This window comes from Dromiciops gliroides, chromosome 1 (assembly GCF_019393635.1).
Source record: "Dromiciops gliroides isolate mDroGli1 chromosome 1, mDroGli1.pri, whole genome shotgun sequence".
Taxonomy (NCBI): Eukaryota; Metazoa; Chordata; class Mammalia; order Microbiotheria; family Microbiotheriidae; genus Dromiciops; species Dromiciops gliroides.
This window is the reverse complement of record NC_057861.1, coordinates 573596080-573613407: the sequence shown is the minus strand read 5'-3', so window position 1 is coordinate 573613407 and position 17328 is coordinate 573596080. Positions and strand designations below refer to the sequence as shown.

General features: G+C 36.1%; 1 protein-coding gene across 11 annotated transcripts in view; it reads right to left on the bottom strand.

Annotated features, from left to right (window-relative positions):
- The window catches only part of TRPM3 (transient receptor potential cation channel subfamily M member 3), a 1147313-nt gene that overhangs the window by 719411 nt on the left and 410574 nt on the right, over positions 1–17328 (bottom strand). For 4 of the 11 annotated variants that reach the window (XM_043979008.1, XM_043979017.1, XM_043979024.1 and 1 more), the window contains exon 1: positions 11081–11195. The exons of 6 other annotated variants lie outside the window; for them this stretch is intronic. In XM_043979008.1, the coding sequence (XP_043834943.1) occupies positions 11081–11170 (90 nt within the window). In that variant the 5' untranslated portion in view covers positions 11171–11195. Of the gene's footprint in view, positions 1–6748; positions 6986–11080; positions 11196–17328 lie in introns of those variants that run through there. One more of the 11 variants, XM_043979032.1, reaches the window with a different exon arrangement.

The following is a 17328-nucleotide window of genomic DNA, read 5'->3' as shown; positions in this document are numbered from 1 at the left end:
TCCCTTGTACCTCCCCAAGGTAGAGATTATTATAATGAGACTGACAATTTATGTATACTATAAATATAACTGTCTTTTCTTTCACTAGTCGAGAGATACCTTTCCACTATTCTGGTTCTCTCCCTGTGGTCACCCACAGTATTGCAATAAAACTTGGGAAACTGAGTCACTGCGTCTTTTAATTCTTTTCAAATGATTCAATCAATTTGACCCCAAATTTCCTGCCCACATCAGTATCAGTGTAGAGGAAGCATTTGAGAGTGGAGAAACTTGAGGTGTTTAATTACTAGATAGCATTCCTATAGCTCTCTAAATTTTACAAAGCACTTTACATATGTTAGCTGATTTGCTTCTCAGAACAACCCTATATAAATGTTATCCCAATTTTGCAGATGAGGAAAATGGAGTTCATATAGGCTGAGTGACTAAAACTGAGAAATATGTAAGGTGGGATTTGAGCTCAAGTATGCCTGATTCCAAGTCCAGTGCTGCATTCATGATTCCAATTAGGAAGATAATACAATAGTCCAAGATAAGAGGTGATTACAGTCTAAGCTAGGGTGGTAACTGGAGAAAAGACAGAGATGCAAAAGAAGAAAAAGAGGAGGCATAAAGGACAAATGCAGCTAAAATACTTTAAAAATACCTAAGATGAGTAGCTCAAATACCTAAAAATAATTAGGATGAGCAAAGATTTTAATGGGATATAGGCAAAAGACATAAAGAGGAATGATGTAATCAAGAATGAGTAGAAAGAAGTAGAATGGACTGGCAAAAAACTGTTAGCAAGGCTAAAAGTCCAGAAAGACCTGAGGTTTGAAAAAAAAATCCAGAGATTAAAAAAGAGTAATAATTTAAAAAATAAAAAATGTTTAAATCAGAAGTTTTGAAATGTTTAAATAATTTATTTTAAATTTGAGATCCAAGGGAGATGAAAAAGTACAGCTTTATAGATCATAACATAATGGTTACTAGTGTTATATACAATTAAAGTTTCTTGTAAAGTTTGAAGAGGGCTTTTAGTTATATTCAGAGCAAAAAAAGGGGGAAAGAAAGTCCTGCTTTTTATCATGTAATGGTAATGGATTATAGTCAGAAATCAGAACTACTTATCTCTTTATATATATTTTCAGGTTAGAAAAGGTAAAACTAATATTCCTATGACAGAACTGAATCTCAAGGTAGAAAAAAATATATGAATATACCTAATTGCTCAAATAAGCTTAAGTCTCTAGGCCTGGACAAATCATGCCCCAAGGTCCTACAAGAATTTTTAAGCCACAATTGTCATTTTCCAACCTGACACTATGTGTTTCCCTAAGCAAATCATTTAGCCTCTTTTTCTTCAACTGCCAAATGAAGATAATAGTACCTACCTACCAGTTTTTGTGAGTACCAAATGAGATGATATTTGCAAAGTGGTAAGCATAGTTCCTGGCACATAGTAGGTACTTAATAAATGTTTCCTTTCCTTCCTTCCTCCTACCTTGTTTTTAACTGGAGGAGTTTGGGGAAGTTTAGAAGAATGATATAAAAAAAAGAAGGCCATTAAAAATGTTCTGAAGGAAGTTTGGAAGGAAGCACAGTCAAGTTGGACAGTTTTGAAAGAAACTTGGAACTTTTGCATGCCTTTAAAAAAAAAGCAAGCCGTACGAAAAGGAGATTCATGGTCGCATGGGCATTCCTTTTTTGTGGTCTTCCATGTATATGAAAAATGTTCTTTTTTGGTGTTTAGATTTAGAATAAAAAATAAAAGTAAAAAAGTAAAGAAAAAAGAAAATATGCCAAGCTGTTCAACATATGAATACAAAATCATATAAATTAAAGGGAAAAAAAGGAAAATTAGCAAATAAAAGAATTTGCATTTTAGCTCTCCATGATCAGGTCCATCACAACGCATCTAAAAAGAACTGATCTCATGTTAATCTGTATGTAAATCATTATTATTCACAGTAATAAGAATAACTCACATATGTACGGCATTCCAAGTTTTTCGAAGTGCTTTGCAGAATTAATTAATAATGAATTATCAGTCAACACTTTATTTGCCACTCGGACCCAATGATGCTGAGCCTAAAATTTCAACCTACCAATATAGGAGTAAAAAGCTAGTAGAATATTTTTACATCTGAAAAAAAAACAGTTAAGGATATTTGTTGTACTTAGACATCTTTTCCATTTTACAAAATGTATAAGAAAAAAAGAGGATGCAATCTAACTAGTTTAAGAGCTATCTGGAGAATTCTGAGTTAATGCTAACAGATGGGGAAAGGGCAAATAAATTTGAGGATACAGCAAAGAATGCTACATTCTTTACATATAAGGCATATCTCTTCTCCTGAAGGAGGGATTCTAAGAATCCAATAAACCAAGACTTCAAGATTTTGGTCCCCTTTTCCTTTAATCCCCAAAGAGCCAGAAGTTTTCATTCATTCCATCCCAACTGAGATTACCAAAATGAAGACTTTTCCAATGAGACTCAAGTTGACTCATAATTTCCATAAAGCCACTTGCATCACTTTCTGAAAAGGCTACCTGTCAGACAATAGAGAGTGCAGAATCCTGAGCTGTCACATGTTTGAAATATACCATGTAGTACTCCTCTTAGCTACCCCTTTCCAGGGTTTAAACTGGATATTATGTAATTACTTATTATGTATCACTTTATATGTCATTTATCACTTTAAAACATTTATGAATGATATCAAGGTTAGTCAAGTCTCCTTGATGCCTATAAAAACAAATTTGCTGAGCTGCATTAGCATCTCAACTTCACCTTACTTGTTACCCTTGCTACCCTCCCTTTTTACATTTGTTACCATGTTGTTTTTATAACATTTGCCAATGGATATCTGAAGTTGTGAACTTTAATGCTGACTGGTTTTTTTTAATGTTGGCAAAGGGGTACTTCAAAACGATTTCCCTACTCTTCCTCCTCTGGCTATGTCATTTATTGTGAGAGAGAGAGAGAGAGAGAGAGAGAGAGAGAGAGAGAGAGAGAGAGAGAGAGGGAATGAATGAAAATGAATCTATCATTGCCACCTATTTTAATGCTACAATTTCACAATTTCCCCCCTTTGGCCTAAAGATTCCATTACTAAAGATATATGCCATAAAAGTCATTGACAAAAAGGGGCTTCAGATACTCAAAAATACTTGTAGGAAAGTTTGGGTAACGATGACTGGAAAACAAAGTAAATGCCTATCAGTTTGGAAACAACTAAACAAACTGAATATTACATTCCAATAGGAATATAACTACTGTGAGAAATGTTGAACATGATGAATGCAGAGAAACATGAAATGATTTACAGGAAGTGATGTAAATTCAAGTAAGCAGAGCCAGAAAAACATTATATACCAAGGCTAGCCATGACAAAACAATAAAGAAGTCAGCATTGCACAATTACAAATAATAAGTTTAGCTCCAAAGAAGAAATATGAAAAGATAGTTCCCTAAATTCCTTTGTGGTATTTGGGGGGAAATGGGAGTGGGAGGTTAGGTTCAGGTATATAGAATAATAAATATAATATTACATTTCTATGGACTATAGATTTGTTGAGGTTTTTTCTCCTTTTTCTTTTTCATTTATTTTAAAAAATATGCTTTATTATAAAGGATAACTCTGGGAGGGATACAGGGGCAAGTTTAAGTGATGTGAAAAAAGCAATAAAAATCTATTTAAAAAACAAAAACCTGAAGATTTTTCAACTTCAAGATTAGTGGTATTAGTCTAGTGTAAACCACATTACTTCTTCCCATTATGCCATCAAAAGCACAAGATTTTTAATAAGGATCTTTATGAATCAGTAAACTATTCATTCAGCAAGGTTATTATATGAAGTATTATTATATAAAGTATTCTAGAATCATTTTTAGAGCTGGAAGTGACTTTTGCTCCCAAAAAGATAAGTAGTTTTCAAATAATTGGAATATAATACAAATATATATTCTGAACATAATTTAAACTTCCTTTCATGATTCAGATGCTTCTTCAGGGTCATACATCATGCATATATTTCATCATCATATATCAAGATAATAATTATGATAATAAATGTAATGATGTATTACATATAGCCAGTGTTTTAAAATTTCAAAAAAGTTTCACATACTTAATCTTATTTTATACTCAGCATAAACCTTAATATTTCCATTTTACAGAAGAGAAAACTGAGGCTCAGAGTTTAAGCAGTAGAGCTTAACCTTCCAATCAGGTCTTCTTATATGTAGATAATATTCTATCACACTATCCTAAGTTATTATGAAGATATATAACCATGTTATAATATTCATATAGAGGGTATTGAATGTTGCAGTAAATTATTTGTTTACTATAGAATATGTTGCAAACATTGCTTTTTTCCCTTTGAAAATCCTATCATCAGCTAATATTCTCTCTCACAACAGAATACAGAGTGCTGTGGAAATTTTCCAATTTTCTGAATTTCCTGGTTCATTAGAAAAAATGAACTAAGTTAATTGAGGTCCAGGAAGGATAATATACCAACCCACAGTCAGGCAAGTGTTAAGAGTCTGAGTAAAATTTGAATCCAGCTCCTCTGACTCTCCAGAGGCAATGATACTCTTTCCAGGGTATCGTGATGTCATATACAGGCTTTGCAAATCAAGAACTTAAGGGAAAACCTGCTTAAGAGAACTTTGAGAGATAAATCACCAACAAAACTAGCACTAGAATCTGCTTTTAAACTTGTCTTCCCAGACTTACATACTCCATTTCATGGATTTTATGGTCTGACTAAAATGTCCTTCTTACAAGACTTTGTACACCTCATATAACATATCCCATCTCTATGCCTTTCTACAAGTTGTGCCCCATGCTTAGAAAGCATTTCCTCCTTACTTTGACCTCTAAGACTTTCTAGCTTTCTTCAAACTTTGTCCAAATATCATTTCCTAAATATTTGATCTTGATCCCCTCAGCTGCGAGTGCCTTATCTTTCTCCCACAAACCCTATTTCTCTTCTGAATTTCCCTGTTGTTATTAAAGGCACCACCATCTCCCATGGTTATAACCTACCAGTCATCCTCAACTCTTCATTTTCAATTCCCATCCCCATTCAAGATGTTAAGAAGTTCTATCAATTTGACCTTCATAAAATCTCTGGTATATGCCCCTTCTCTCTTTTGTAACTGTTACTACTGAGGTCCAAGTCCTCACTCATATCTGTACTATTACAGTAGTCTGCTAGCTTATTTCCCTGCCTCAAATTCCTCACCACTTGAGTCCATACTCCATTCAGCTGTCAAATCAATCTTCCTAAAAAATGGATTGACTGTTACTCCCCTACAATTAACTTCACTGAATCCCCATGACCTCTAAGATAGAAAAAAAAACCATTTGTCATTCAACATTCTTCAAAACCTGGCCCCTTTCTCCATTTCCAATCCTTACTCCTCTTTCTTCTTCCTTCCATATACTCTGAAATTCTGTGACACTGGTCTCCTTTGTTGTTCCTTACACAATACACTCTATTTGCTGAATTTGGGCAGTTTCACTAACTGTTCCCTGTATTCAGAATGCTATCCCTACTTATATCTGTCTCCTGGATTCTCTGATTTCCTTCAAGTCCTAGATAAAATGACCCCTTCTACAAAACCCTTCCTGACCTCCCCCACTTAATGTTAAACTCTCTGTCTATTGATCATTTCCAATTTATCCTATATATATATATATATATATATATATATATATATATATCTTGCTTGTACATAGTTATTTTCATGTTGTTTCTCCATTAGACTGTAAGCTTCTTGAGGGTAAGGATTATGTTTTGCCTTTGTTTGTATCTTCGGCACTTAACACAGTAAATGGAATATAGTAGGTGCTTAATAATTAATTGTTGACTAACTTCTGTCCAAAAAACCCCCACATACATACTCTGTGTTGATTTAAAATACTTCTTTTGCATATACATATCCATTTACATGTTGCCTTTCCCAATATAATGTAAGCTATATGAGGGTAGGGACATTTTCTCTCTTATAATAGATAAAGTAAATCTTCTTGGTTGGACAAAAATAATGATTACCTTGCATATATCAACAACTCTGGAATACCAGAGATGAATGACATTAATATGATAAAGCTAAGAATAGTCCTTTATTAAAATAAACTCTATTATTCAGGATTAATAGTAAAAATAAATACTCCAACTCATGAGACAGATGTATAAGACAAACAGAAAAGAAAAAAATATCAGCAGGGGTCTATTTTAAAAACTGTTCATCCCTAAACAGCCTCTACCCTTTTGCCAGAAGCATGTACATTTCCACGAATTCACATTTAAATGTTATTCCCAAACATAATCAACTTCATGCCAAAAAAAGTAAAAAATCCAAAATCAAAAAGGTTCTGCTTTCAGAATGAATTTTTAAAGTATAGCCCCAAATAAATGACTTTAAATTATTCTTCAAATGAAGTATCTCCCATTTTTCAATAGCATCACTTTTCTTTATCTGAGGATGAGAAACTGAGAAAATAGAACTATAAAGATATTTCTTAATATGAGAGTATTGTTAAAGTCAGAAAAGACACGCATATCTGGAAGAAAAGCATCAGAAATAAAGTTGGAGAGAGTCTAGTCTTTCTGAATCTGTGAGTGACTTAGTTTAACTAAATCAAATCAAACCATCATGTCTCCTGCTTTGTATCTAATGGCAAACCAGGAAACTGGGAAAGATACTTTGGATCAAAGCAGTACCAGGAAAGTGAATGAATATTACCTGTTGAATCATGGACTTGTTCAAGTTCATTTAGTCATCTTCCACAAAGTCCTAGATGCCCAGATAGTTAATAGATCCAATGAATAGAACAGGGGGTGAGCAGCTCCAATGTCCTTCTCTGATTCTTCATCATGGGATGAAGGTGAACCTGGGTACTCCAGGAGGATAGACAAAGGAAAGCTCTGGCAGTTCTTAGCAAATGGTTGATTCTGGTGCTGAGCCACTCGGTAACTTTGCTAGACTGATCCTCGGATGACAGCCTGTTGCTGGGCCCTTACTCAAAGCTTTTTCAACTTAGTATGAGATGCCAGACCTTCTTATGCTCCACTGGCACCAACCTACGGGACCCAAGGTCACTGCCACGTCATGATGACACATTGCAATAAGATTTCAGGGGAGGTTTTTGCCCTCTTCTCTCTGTTAACTACTTTTTTTTTGTTCAGACATTCAACAATGTAGAACTCTTAAATTTTAACTGGTCAGTCAATTATGGGCAACAAAGATTCATCCAGCACAGTCCTTTATTTTATTTCAATAACTACCAGTTATATAGATACATATGCATACAGGCTATCCCCAAAGTCTTATTGCAGTTCTAAGTTGCAATAGTTTAAACAAATACACACAGTGATTTTGTTAAGCAAACTTCCCTTATCAAGAAAGATGGATGCCTCTGCAATTTATAATCTTAAAGTTACCAAGAAAAATAAGAGGTTAAGTGACTTGCCCAAGGTCACACAGCCAGTGTCTGCCAAAAGTGGGACTTGAACTCAGGTATGCTTAGTTTCAAGGCTTGCTCTATTAACTACTATGCCATCACTTCCCCGCCCCCCCCCACCATATCATGAAAATGCTGACAAAATCACAGAGAAAGAGAAGGGGGTAAAGATTGTAAGTGGTCATCAAAGGTAATGAGGTATTATGTCAATTTATTTTTAAAGGCAGCATGACATAGTGAAGAGAACATTTAATCTGGAGATAGCAAGATCTGGGATAGAATCCTGCCTCAGACATTTACTAGTTGCTTAACCCTGGACAAGTCAGTTCACCTCTTTTATTCTCAGTTTCCTCATCTGTAATATAGGGATAATATTTGTACCTATTTCACAGCATTGTTGGCCAGATAAAATGAGACAAAATATGTCACTTGCCTGTCAAAGCACTATATTAATATTATCTATTATTATCTTTCATGAAGTGTTTCCTTATCCCTTCAGATTCTAGTATCTTCCTTAAACTACCTTGTATTTAATGCCTTTATATTTTCTACATATATGCATACATCAATGCATGTGCATGTATATGTGGACACAGTTATAGATGTATATAATATATAGTGTAAACATGTATATGTGTGTATACATATACACTCATGCTCAAGTCATATATAGGATTATATATATGATGTTATATATAATTATAGAATGTATACACATAATTATCTGTATGTTATGTGTATATATCTTTATCTGTGTATCTAATTTCCTGTATTAGAATACAAGCAACTTTTAAGCAGGGATAATTTCACTGTATCTCCAATACCTAGCACATAGAAATTGCTTAATAAATGCTTTTTTTAAAGTTAGTATATGGATTCTATTTTTCATTTATCAGTAAATGTTTCATTTTGTTATTTGAATTCTTGTCTCTACAGTCAAATGTATAGTTTTAAATTGAACTAAAATGACATGCTATACCACTTAATTTTTCTTGTTTTGAATGAAGTGCCCAAAAGAAATGGATTTTGAAATCATACAGGCAGATGAGCCATAGAAACACTACCTCTGACTCAACTTGCCTAACTGAATATTTAAGAAATTATCACTCATTAGGTCAATAACATGTTTTCCATATGTAATATGAAGGGTAATATCAATAAGAAATATTGTACTCTAACAGAATTAGAATAATAGATACCATCAGGGAAATGTATGATCAAAAAAGAAGATACATCAGACATGGGGAGAAAATGAAAGATAGTCCAAGTGTATCATTAGTATGGTAGGCCCCCAAGTATGCTAACTGAATCTCTGCGTCGAACTTTTTGGAGGACATGGATGAGAGTCCCCAAGGGGGAGACACAATCTGTATTATTAGAGGGAATATCCACAGGAATGTGGTACATATACACTTGACTACCCAAGTATCGATAATCACTCATATTCACCTAGTCCTCTATATATATTTTTTTTTTTAGTGAGGCAATTGGGGTTAAGTGACTTGCCCAGGGTCACACAGCCAGTAAGTGTTAAGTGTCTGAGGCCAGACCTGAACTCAGGCACTCCTGACTCCAGGGCCGGCGCTCCATCCACTTTGCCATCTAGCTGCCCCTAGTCCTCTATATTTTAAAAGACACTTTCTTTATAACAAAACTATGGGATAAGTTGTGAACGTGTCATCTCTATTTTATAGATGCAGAAAATGAGAGCTAGAGATGGTCAGGGGGTATATTCATATTCACAGAGCCAGTGAAAGTATCAAGAGCAAGACTTGAACCCCAAAACTTGAACTCCAAAAAATCATTTTAGAACTATGTATCCATCTCAAGTAAATTAAGTTGCACCAAAGTGACCTCTATTGGTTTGGGAATCACAAAACAGAAATCATAAATGATCAGTTTACATAATTAACCAGTAAATGTCATCTAGCCTTAAAGCAGGCTACACTGAGTCCTTGGCTTAGCCCCCCAAAACATTAGAATTCATTTAATTATTTCTGAACCTTCCTAGACAAAGACCTTTCTCTGGTGGAGGGGATATTAGTAGGATGAATCTGGCCAATTGAGAGTATATATACTATTAATTTCATCTTGTAATTTTTTCCCCTCCCAAATCAGAGTCCTTTCACTTGGCTTGGGTTAGTGTGCATGCTAATTATTCTGGTGAGAAATGGACACTCTCCACCCCCTCCCTTCTTCCTGGCCTCATTCTCATTCCCTACCACACACGCTCCTGGGCAGTAAAAGCAGTTGTCTCCAAGGATCCTCTCATCCTGCCAAAAAAAAGCTCTTGGCAGGGAGCACCTTCCATGACAGTAGTATGCTGGTCCTTGGAAAAATGGCATGCAATTCCAGTGCATACCTTTTGTTAAAGTATATGGGCAATACTAGTTAGTGCTCTATAAGAATGTGAGAAATCAAGATAATGGGTTGAAGAATGAATGCTGTTTCATGTTGTCACCAATTGCCAAGATTAAATTAAACCAAATCCGAATATGTACTCAGGGAAAAAACATTTTGAGAACAAACTGGTTTAAGATTAACTTGACAAACCATGATTGTCCATGTTATATATGTAATTATGTGTCACGGGCTAACTAAATAAAAAGGTTGCACCTAATAATAAAAATGGAAGACATTTTGGACTGTGATCTTTTTCATTTTAAAATGTATAGGAAATACTGAAACAGCTATATTGTTTAAAAATAAGCAAGACCCATACTCTTATTCTGGTGTGTGTGTGTATGTGTGTGCATGTGTGATTTTTAGTTTTATACACATCTCATTTTAATTTTCCCCCATGTGGAATATTTGTAATGGTCTACTCTGAAGTAGTGGGTAATCTGTAAGATGCTGTGTATCCTCAAAAAGAGCTATATCTTGGGATATTATATAGCAACACTAGTTCAGATGCTGCAATATTCTTTTATGTAATGCAAATAAGGAGACCCAGTCATGCTCATGGACCATTCACCATATCTGTTTTACGGTACTTTCACACTACTTTGTTATTGCAAGAAGTAACTTGATTTGACTTAGGAGATCAAAATTGTTAACACTTGGCTCAAAAAGAGGGGAGCAGAAGCATCACTATCTGATAAGGCTTGGGCTGTGTGAGCTCTTAAATGGGATTGATCAAGAACCACCTATGATTTTAAAGAGATCGGTAGACTCCTTTGTTCTCTCAGCTAGGTTGAATTTAAAAGCAACTAGGGTGAAGGTAAAGGGGGAAAATACCTAGGGTGCACACTTAAGAAACCTCTCACAATGTAGTAAAAAATTTCACTCCCACATCAGTCCTTTCCCCCTCCTAAAGAAGTTCATCTAATTCCATTTTATAAGAAAGAGCTAACAGGAAAAAAAAAAAGAAACCAATTCAGTCGACTCTCAGTGACCACATTATCATTTTGAAGGGTCCCTCAGAGCTCCAGAGGTGGCACTGAGGGACCCCTCCAAAGCAAGGAGTTGTAAAAGCAGATTGGCATGCATTCATGTTCTCCAAAAGGTGTGTCTGTGCCTGAGGAAAGTTGAGTATTTCCAAGGACCATGATGGCCCAAAGTGAAACACCTCGAAAAGGAGGAAAAGACCAGGTCAAGTCAGCACATTACAATACCTTAAGAAGCCTGACAGATGGGAGAAAAGCGGCATGGCACAGCTTCCTAATGGTCCAGTTTAGTGGGCGATGAGCATCAGTTTGATTCATGACTCTTTCCCAATTCCACCAGGAAAAAAGGAGCTGTCCACCTGCAAATGTCTAGAAAAACCCGGGTGCCCCACAGTTCTGACATGTCAGGGTCATCGCGGCACACCTGCAGTCCCGTCAGTGCAAGGGCTTTCCGGAACTTGGAAGACTAGGAAAGGGGTTCTGCCTTAGCCCCCGATCCTCCTTAAGAAAGCAACCTCCTGGCTTGGAGCAGTGGTGCTCATGCATACCAAATGGGGCTGAATGGAAGCAGCCAGCCTGCTGCTGCTGCTGCTGCTGCCGCCGCCACGGAGGGGAGGGATGCACAGTTTTAAAGGAGAGGGACAGTCTGCACAGATAAGCCTGCAGTAAAGGCAGCCCACCGGCTAGCGCTTGTACTGTCTCTCCTCCCGTCTCTTCAGAAGAAAGGCAGGTCAGACATGCTGGGGGAAGATGAGCCATTTGCTTGGCTCTCCCGGTTTGGCGGGGGAGAAGGGAGCCTCAGAAAGAGAGCATAAATAAAAGCCAGAGCTGGGGGGACTTCGACTTTCTTTCACAATGCATCAGTGAGGAGCTCTAAACCAGCACAGGGGGAGGGGCTAACACACCCATCTAGAATGGATGCATCTGACTGATAAGACTCGATAAATTCTCTCCCTCTGATTTAGCCGACACCGTAAATTGAAAGGCAGGCTAAAATAAAACTAAGTCCACTGCCCCGGCATGGGTCAGGATTTTTCATTGCAACCATCAGCAGTCTTTGCCCTGACAGTGATTTATTTTTTTTTTCTTAGATGAACTCAGGCACGAACGAGTTACACTTTTCATAAAAAACTACAACGGTGTATTTGTATTTCTCTTAATGTTAGCAACGAAAAAAAAAAAAAAGAATGGTATTTATCCTAGAGAGTATGTATGTAGTCACTAAGCTTCCAGTTTTGTATTCCAGAAGAATTTTTTGGTCGAAAAGCTGGAATCAGTTTCTTTCAATGATAAAGGAGTCAGATAACCACAAGGCTGATAATAGTAAGAGAAATTTTTAATCTTCCACTCATGGCTCTCCAAGACTTCCATACTGATCATGTTTCCTTTTTCTTTGGGGTGGGGGGCACTGTTTCAAAGGAAATAATCAAGACAATTTTATGTCCTGAGAGTTCTTTCATTTTGCTTTTCCTACTTTATATCCTTTCCCATTATATTGCTTCTCTATGCCAAATTAACTCAAAGAAAACTTTGATTATCCCATGATTACTGTCCCTGCTTTAGGGAAAGGGATTAGCAAATGTGATAACTGAAGGTGTGCTATCATGTGTATGTTATAAGGTATGTCCATGCCAGATTCTATCTGAGGTTTATTTCCAGAAGTGCTAGAGACCTCATTATAGCAATGTTTCACATATATTAAAGTCCTGTGATATGGACCTAAGGTTAACAGGATGGGAAAACTCTAGTGAATGTGCTACTGCTCATTTGAAAATCCAGTCCACTTGAGAATTTAGCACTGTGAGACAAATGTATATTATGGACTTCTGTTAATGAGTTTTACTGTTGTATTTTTGGGTCCCTCTATTCCAGAGGGTTTTTGTTGTTGTTGTTGTTTTTTTGCAGGGCAATGAGGGTTAAGTGACTTGCCCAGGGTCACACAGCTAATAAGTGTCAAGTGTCTGAGGCCAGATTTGAACCCAGGTACTCCTGAATCCAGGGCTGGCGCTTTACCACTGCACCATCTAGCTGCCCCCTTACTGTTGTATTTTTAATATACTCAGCGAATACTGAAGTACCCACTGTGATAACTGACATATTGCTTATAGTATGTGCAAAGAGTCCAGAAGTCCAGATTCAGAGGGAAGATCACAAACCAGTCTAAATCAGGCCACTTCATACTCCCTGGATCTCTGTAGTCTATATAACAGCTATCACAAAATATAGGATGCTAATGATGTTAATTAAAACTCATTAAGCCTGAAAACTTAGATAATTATGATTTTCATATAATGTATAGAATGTAGTAGTGTTTTTCAATACTAGTGTAGCCAGGATTAGAATTATCCTCCCTTGGAATAGTTCCTTCAATGGGAGCAGCTGGTTCCCCCTTTTAGGGCTCTTTCATGAAGCATTGGGAGGTAATTTGAATTCCCCATCCCAAATGCCCTGGAGAAAGATAAGGGAAAGAAGGAAAACTGGGAAGAAAATGAGGGTATTCCATTGTCTTAACTCTAAGAAGAATGCTAGTGTGACTGGGAAATATATTGGTGCAGAAATTCCATAGAAGGTACTATCAAAAAGAGAATACAAATGTCACGGATTTACCATAACCTTATATGGGGCTGAAGATAAGAGACAAAGTAAGAAAGGAGTTTTCCATAGCTTTAAGAGAACTTTAGTCTGAGATTCATACAAAATATTTTCAAAGTAAAGGAGTCACTCTTATCTAATGATTGAGTTTGTGGTGTGTTTAACACATCTGGCTAAAGTGGGAGGTAGCTCATTCCATACTGTCCAAAGACAAGGACATTGATCCTCTGGGGAAGAAGGATGCCATTTTTTGGTCAATGGCAGAACTGTAGACATCAGCAAAGCATGGGAACCACCAAATGTTGAGCTACCAGGGAGTTGGCAACTGAACCACAGGAGACAGAGCTTTGAAGAGCAATAGTCCTAGAAACTAAGCTACCACTGCTGGAGCTGAAGTAGTTTATATCTATTCAATAAAAGGCAAAAATGAGTAAAACAAGTGGGATTTGGGAGAAATAATCATCCCCTGTTAATGATTCTATCTAGGAGCTATGAAGACTTACAGGATACAGATAATTGAATGGATGAGAAACAGCAAACCTGGACATCCAGGAAGGCTCTGTTTTTTAGAAAGTCCCTACTTAAATGAATCCTATACTTAAACCTTCCAATCTCTGGAGAAAAGCAGATATTCTATCCATTCTCCACATGGCAGCCTCTGAAATAAGGCACTTAGAATTTACTGTAGTCCTATTTTTGCCTAAAAAAGTAATAGAGCCCATTAGGCAACACCGTCTGTATAATTCTGTTCCACACCTCTTCTTAAAACAGATTTTTTTTTTTGGGTCAAGTAAAACAGCTAGGGATTGTGAGGGATAAAGAAACGGATTTATTTGTAGGGCACAATGACAATAGTCAAGTAGTCAGTCAATAAACAATTCTTAAGCACCTTTCATGAGCTAGGTCCTTTGATGAGCCCTGGAAGAATCAGTGTGCAATAATATTGTTAGAGGAGGGTACATTTTAAGAAACGTGAAAGTCTCAAGTTTGGCTTCCATATTGATGCATTGAAGTTACACATACTTTCTTTTCAGAATTTTATTTCATTGAGTAATCACATGCCCATCAGGTCTACAATCTCAAATGGATAACTGCCTTGCTTTGGAAATGCCTTGGGATGCCCCATAACTATAAAAGGGAAGCCACAGAAATCAGCAAGGAAATTACATTAAGACCAGGTGGTAGATAGCATGTAAAAAGCCACTTATAAAAATAAATGTGTTTGCTGCATGCAATAGATACAAAAAATTCCTATACAAATCTTCCTATTTTATGCTCATGTGAATTCCAAATTCAGAGACATCTGGACATTCATTAAGCAGATGTTTCCTCACTTTCTATATGTATAGAAGGCACAAAGTGGTAAAGAATGTGATGAGGCTGACTGAAGTACTAGGAATTTACCCAGTGACACAGTTTGTGAATGATTTCATTCCTCTCTTAACATACCATAATCTCAATAATAATACACAGTCAGGTTGCAGCAACTGTTCCTTTTGGTATGTACTTTATAGTAATTCTCTATTTTGCGTAATTGCTATTTAAAATCATGCTTGTTGTGCTTCTTTACTTCAATCAAAATGAGTTAGGTATAAATAGGTAGTAGATTTGGGACTCCCAAATCTACTTCTCTGGTTGTGCCATCTCACTTTTCTCACAACACTTTGGCCTGTTGAGAAGTAGCTTGCTTGCATACCTCATCTGTCTATCTGTTCTCCATTCTTTATGCTCCCCTCCCTCCTCCCTCCAAAGCAGATAGCACGTTAAACATTTTAGACAGTTAAGCATTTAATGGAATATTTGACCCTTCCACATGTGCTTTATGGGATACAGCCCATGTAATCTTCTAAAACCATTTGCTACTCCCACCCTTCAATGTCACAATCTAGGTATCCTTTCTCTACTTCTTTTGTTTTTATTCTGAACCTGAACTCACAGTTTGTTCCAATTTTAGCATTAGGTTAACAGAGACAGGTCACTTCTTTCGAGTTCTTAGTCAGAGATCAAAAATTGCATTACTACAGGGTCAAGAATCATTGGTCCTGCTTGCCCATCCCTTTCATCATAGATTGTGACAATAAACAGTAAAACTTTCACGAACATGCTGCATTATTAACACACTCTTAACTCTTCTCCAATAATCAGGCAGGACCATTTCAAGATATTACATATCTCAGAATGGCAAATATAACAAAAAAGGAAAATATTGGATGTTGGAGAGGATATGGCAAAACTGGGACACTAATCCACTGTTGGTGGAGTTGTGAAAGGATCCAACCATTCTGGAGAGTAATTTGGAATTATGTCCAAAGCTATAAAACTGTGCATACCTTTGATCCAGCAATACCACTGCTAGGTGAAGGAAGACATCCCCCAAAAGAGAAAAAAGATCTACTTGTACAAAAATATTTATATCTGCTCTTTTTGTGGTGGCTAAGAATTGGAAATCAAAGGAATGCTATACAAGCTGTGGTATATGATTGTGATGAAATATTATTGTGCTATAAAAAATGACAAGCAGTATGATTTCAGAAAAGTCTGGAAAGACTTATGTGAACTGGGGGAGGGATAAAATTTGGAACTCAAAACTTTAAATAAAAATGATTGTTATTTTTAAAGATATTAGATATTTAACGTCACCATCATGAACCCATTGATTCTTTTTTAAAAATTTGACCAGAGATAAATATTAGGGTCAGCTATTGCTCATATAATTGCTAATATAATTTAGTTTTTGAAAAAGAAAACCTTGCTTAACTTTACATTAAGCACTATAATTTATGATGTCTGAATGTATTATAAATTTGATGTCATTTTAGTCTTGTTAAGTTTTATAATCCCTTTGTAAATTCTCAAGCATATAAGGACTGCTTCTCTTAGAGGTCACTTATGCAGGGATGGGAAAATCCACAACATTTGCTTTTTTTTAAAGATGTCATTAACTTTATATTTAGTGCACTCAATAAAAACTTTCAATGATAGTTTGAGACAAAAATTAAAGCAGAAACAGTCAAATTACAGTACATTGCTTAGGCTGAATTGTTTTATTTTATTTATATCCTTGGATACTTAGGGGCAGGTGAAAGGACAAGGCTGTTCTGAAGTTTATATGCACATCAATTGTAGCATATATCCTCACTTTCCATTCTCCTTCCACAATTGCAACCCCAATCCTAACACTACCAAAAAGCAGTTCAAGTAATAGTTATTGGCCTTCCTACTTCTAACTAAGGATTATATAACCCTTAAATCTTAGAAGCTGAAGGGACTTCAAAGTCATATAATCACACTCTCAGCATTCCCCAAATATATTCATACAGCCTCTGCTTGAATATATCCAATAAATGGAAGACCTATTACACTCTCATGGGGTGGTTTAATTGGTAGGAATTTGCTTAAGTAGACTTCCAAGGCCCACAATTCACTTGTTCCTCAACTCTACCTCTCTGAATCCAATATCTTCCTTTAAAGTTGAGGTGCCACATTCTCCATGAGGACTTCCCTGAATGGGAAATATTTCCATCTATTAGTATTCTGTCTTCAAATTTCTTGAGTTTTATGCATCTTATTGCACACCTTTTATTGCTTTGTAGAAGACAAGATCCTGGAAGGAAGATATATTTTATCACCAGCACTGAGATAAATGCCTTGGACATAGTAAGAACTTAATGAATGCTTTTTGAAATTGATTTGCATTTTTTCCTTATATTGATCCAAAATGTGTCTCCCTGTAACTTTTACTCAAAGATGCTAGTTCTACCTTTTAAAGAATAAAGTTAACTTCTTTCTGATATGGTTACTGTTATTAAGTTGGTTAATCATCTGATAGTTTTCTTGGAAAATATACTGCAGTGGTTTACCATTTCCTTCTCCAGGTCCTCATT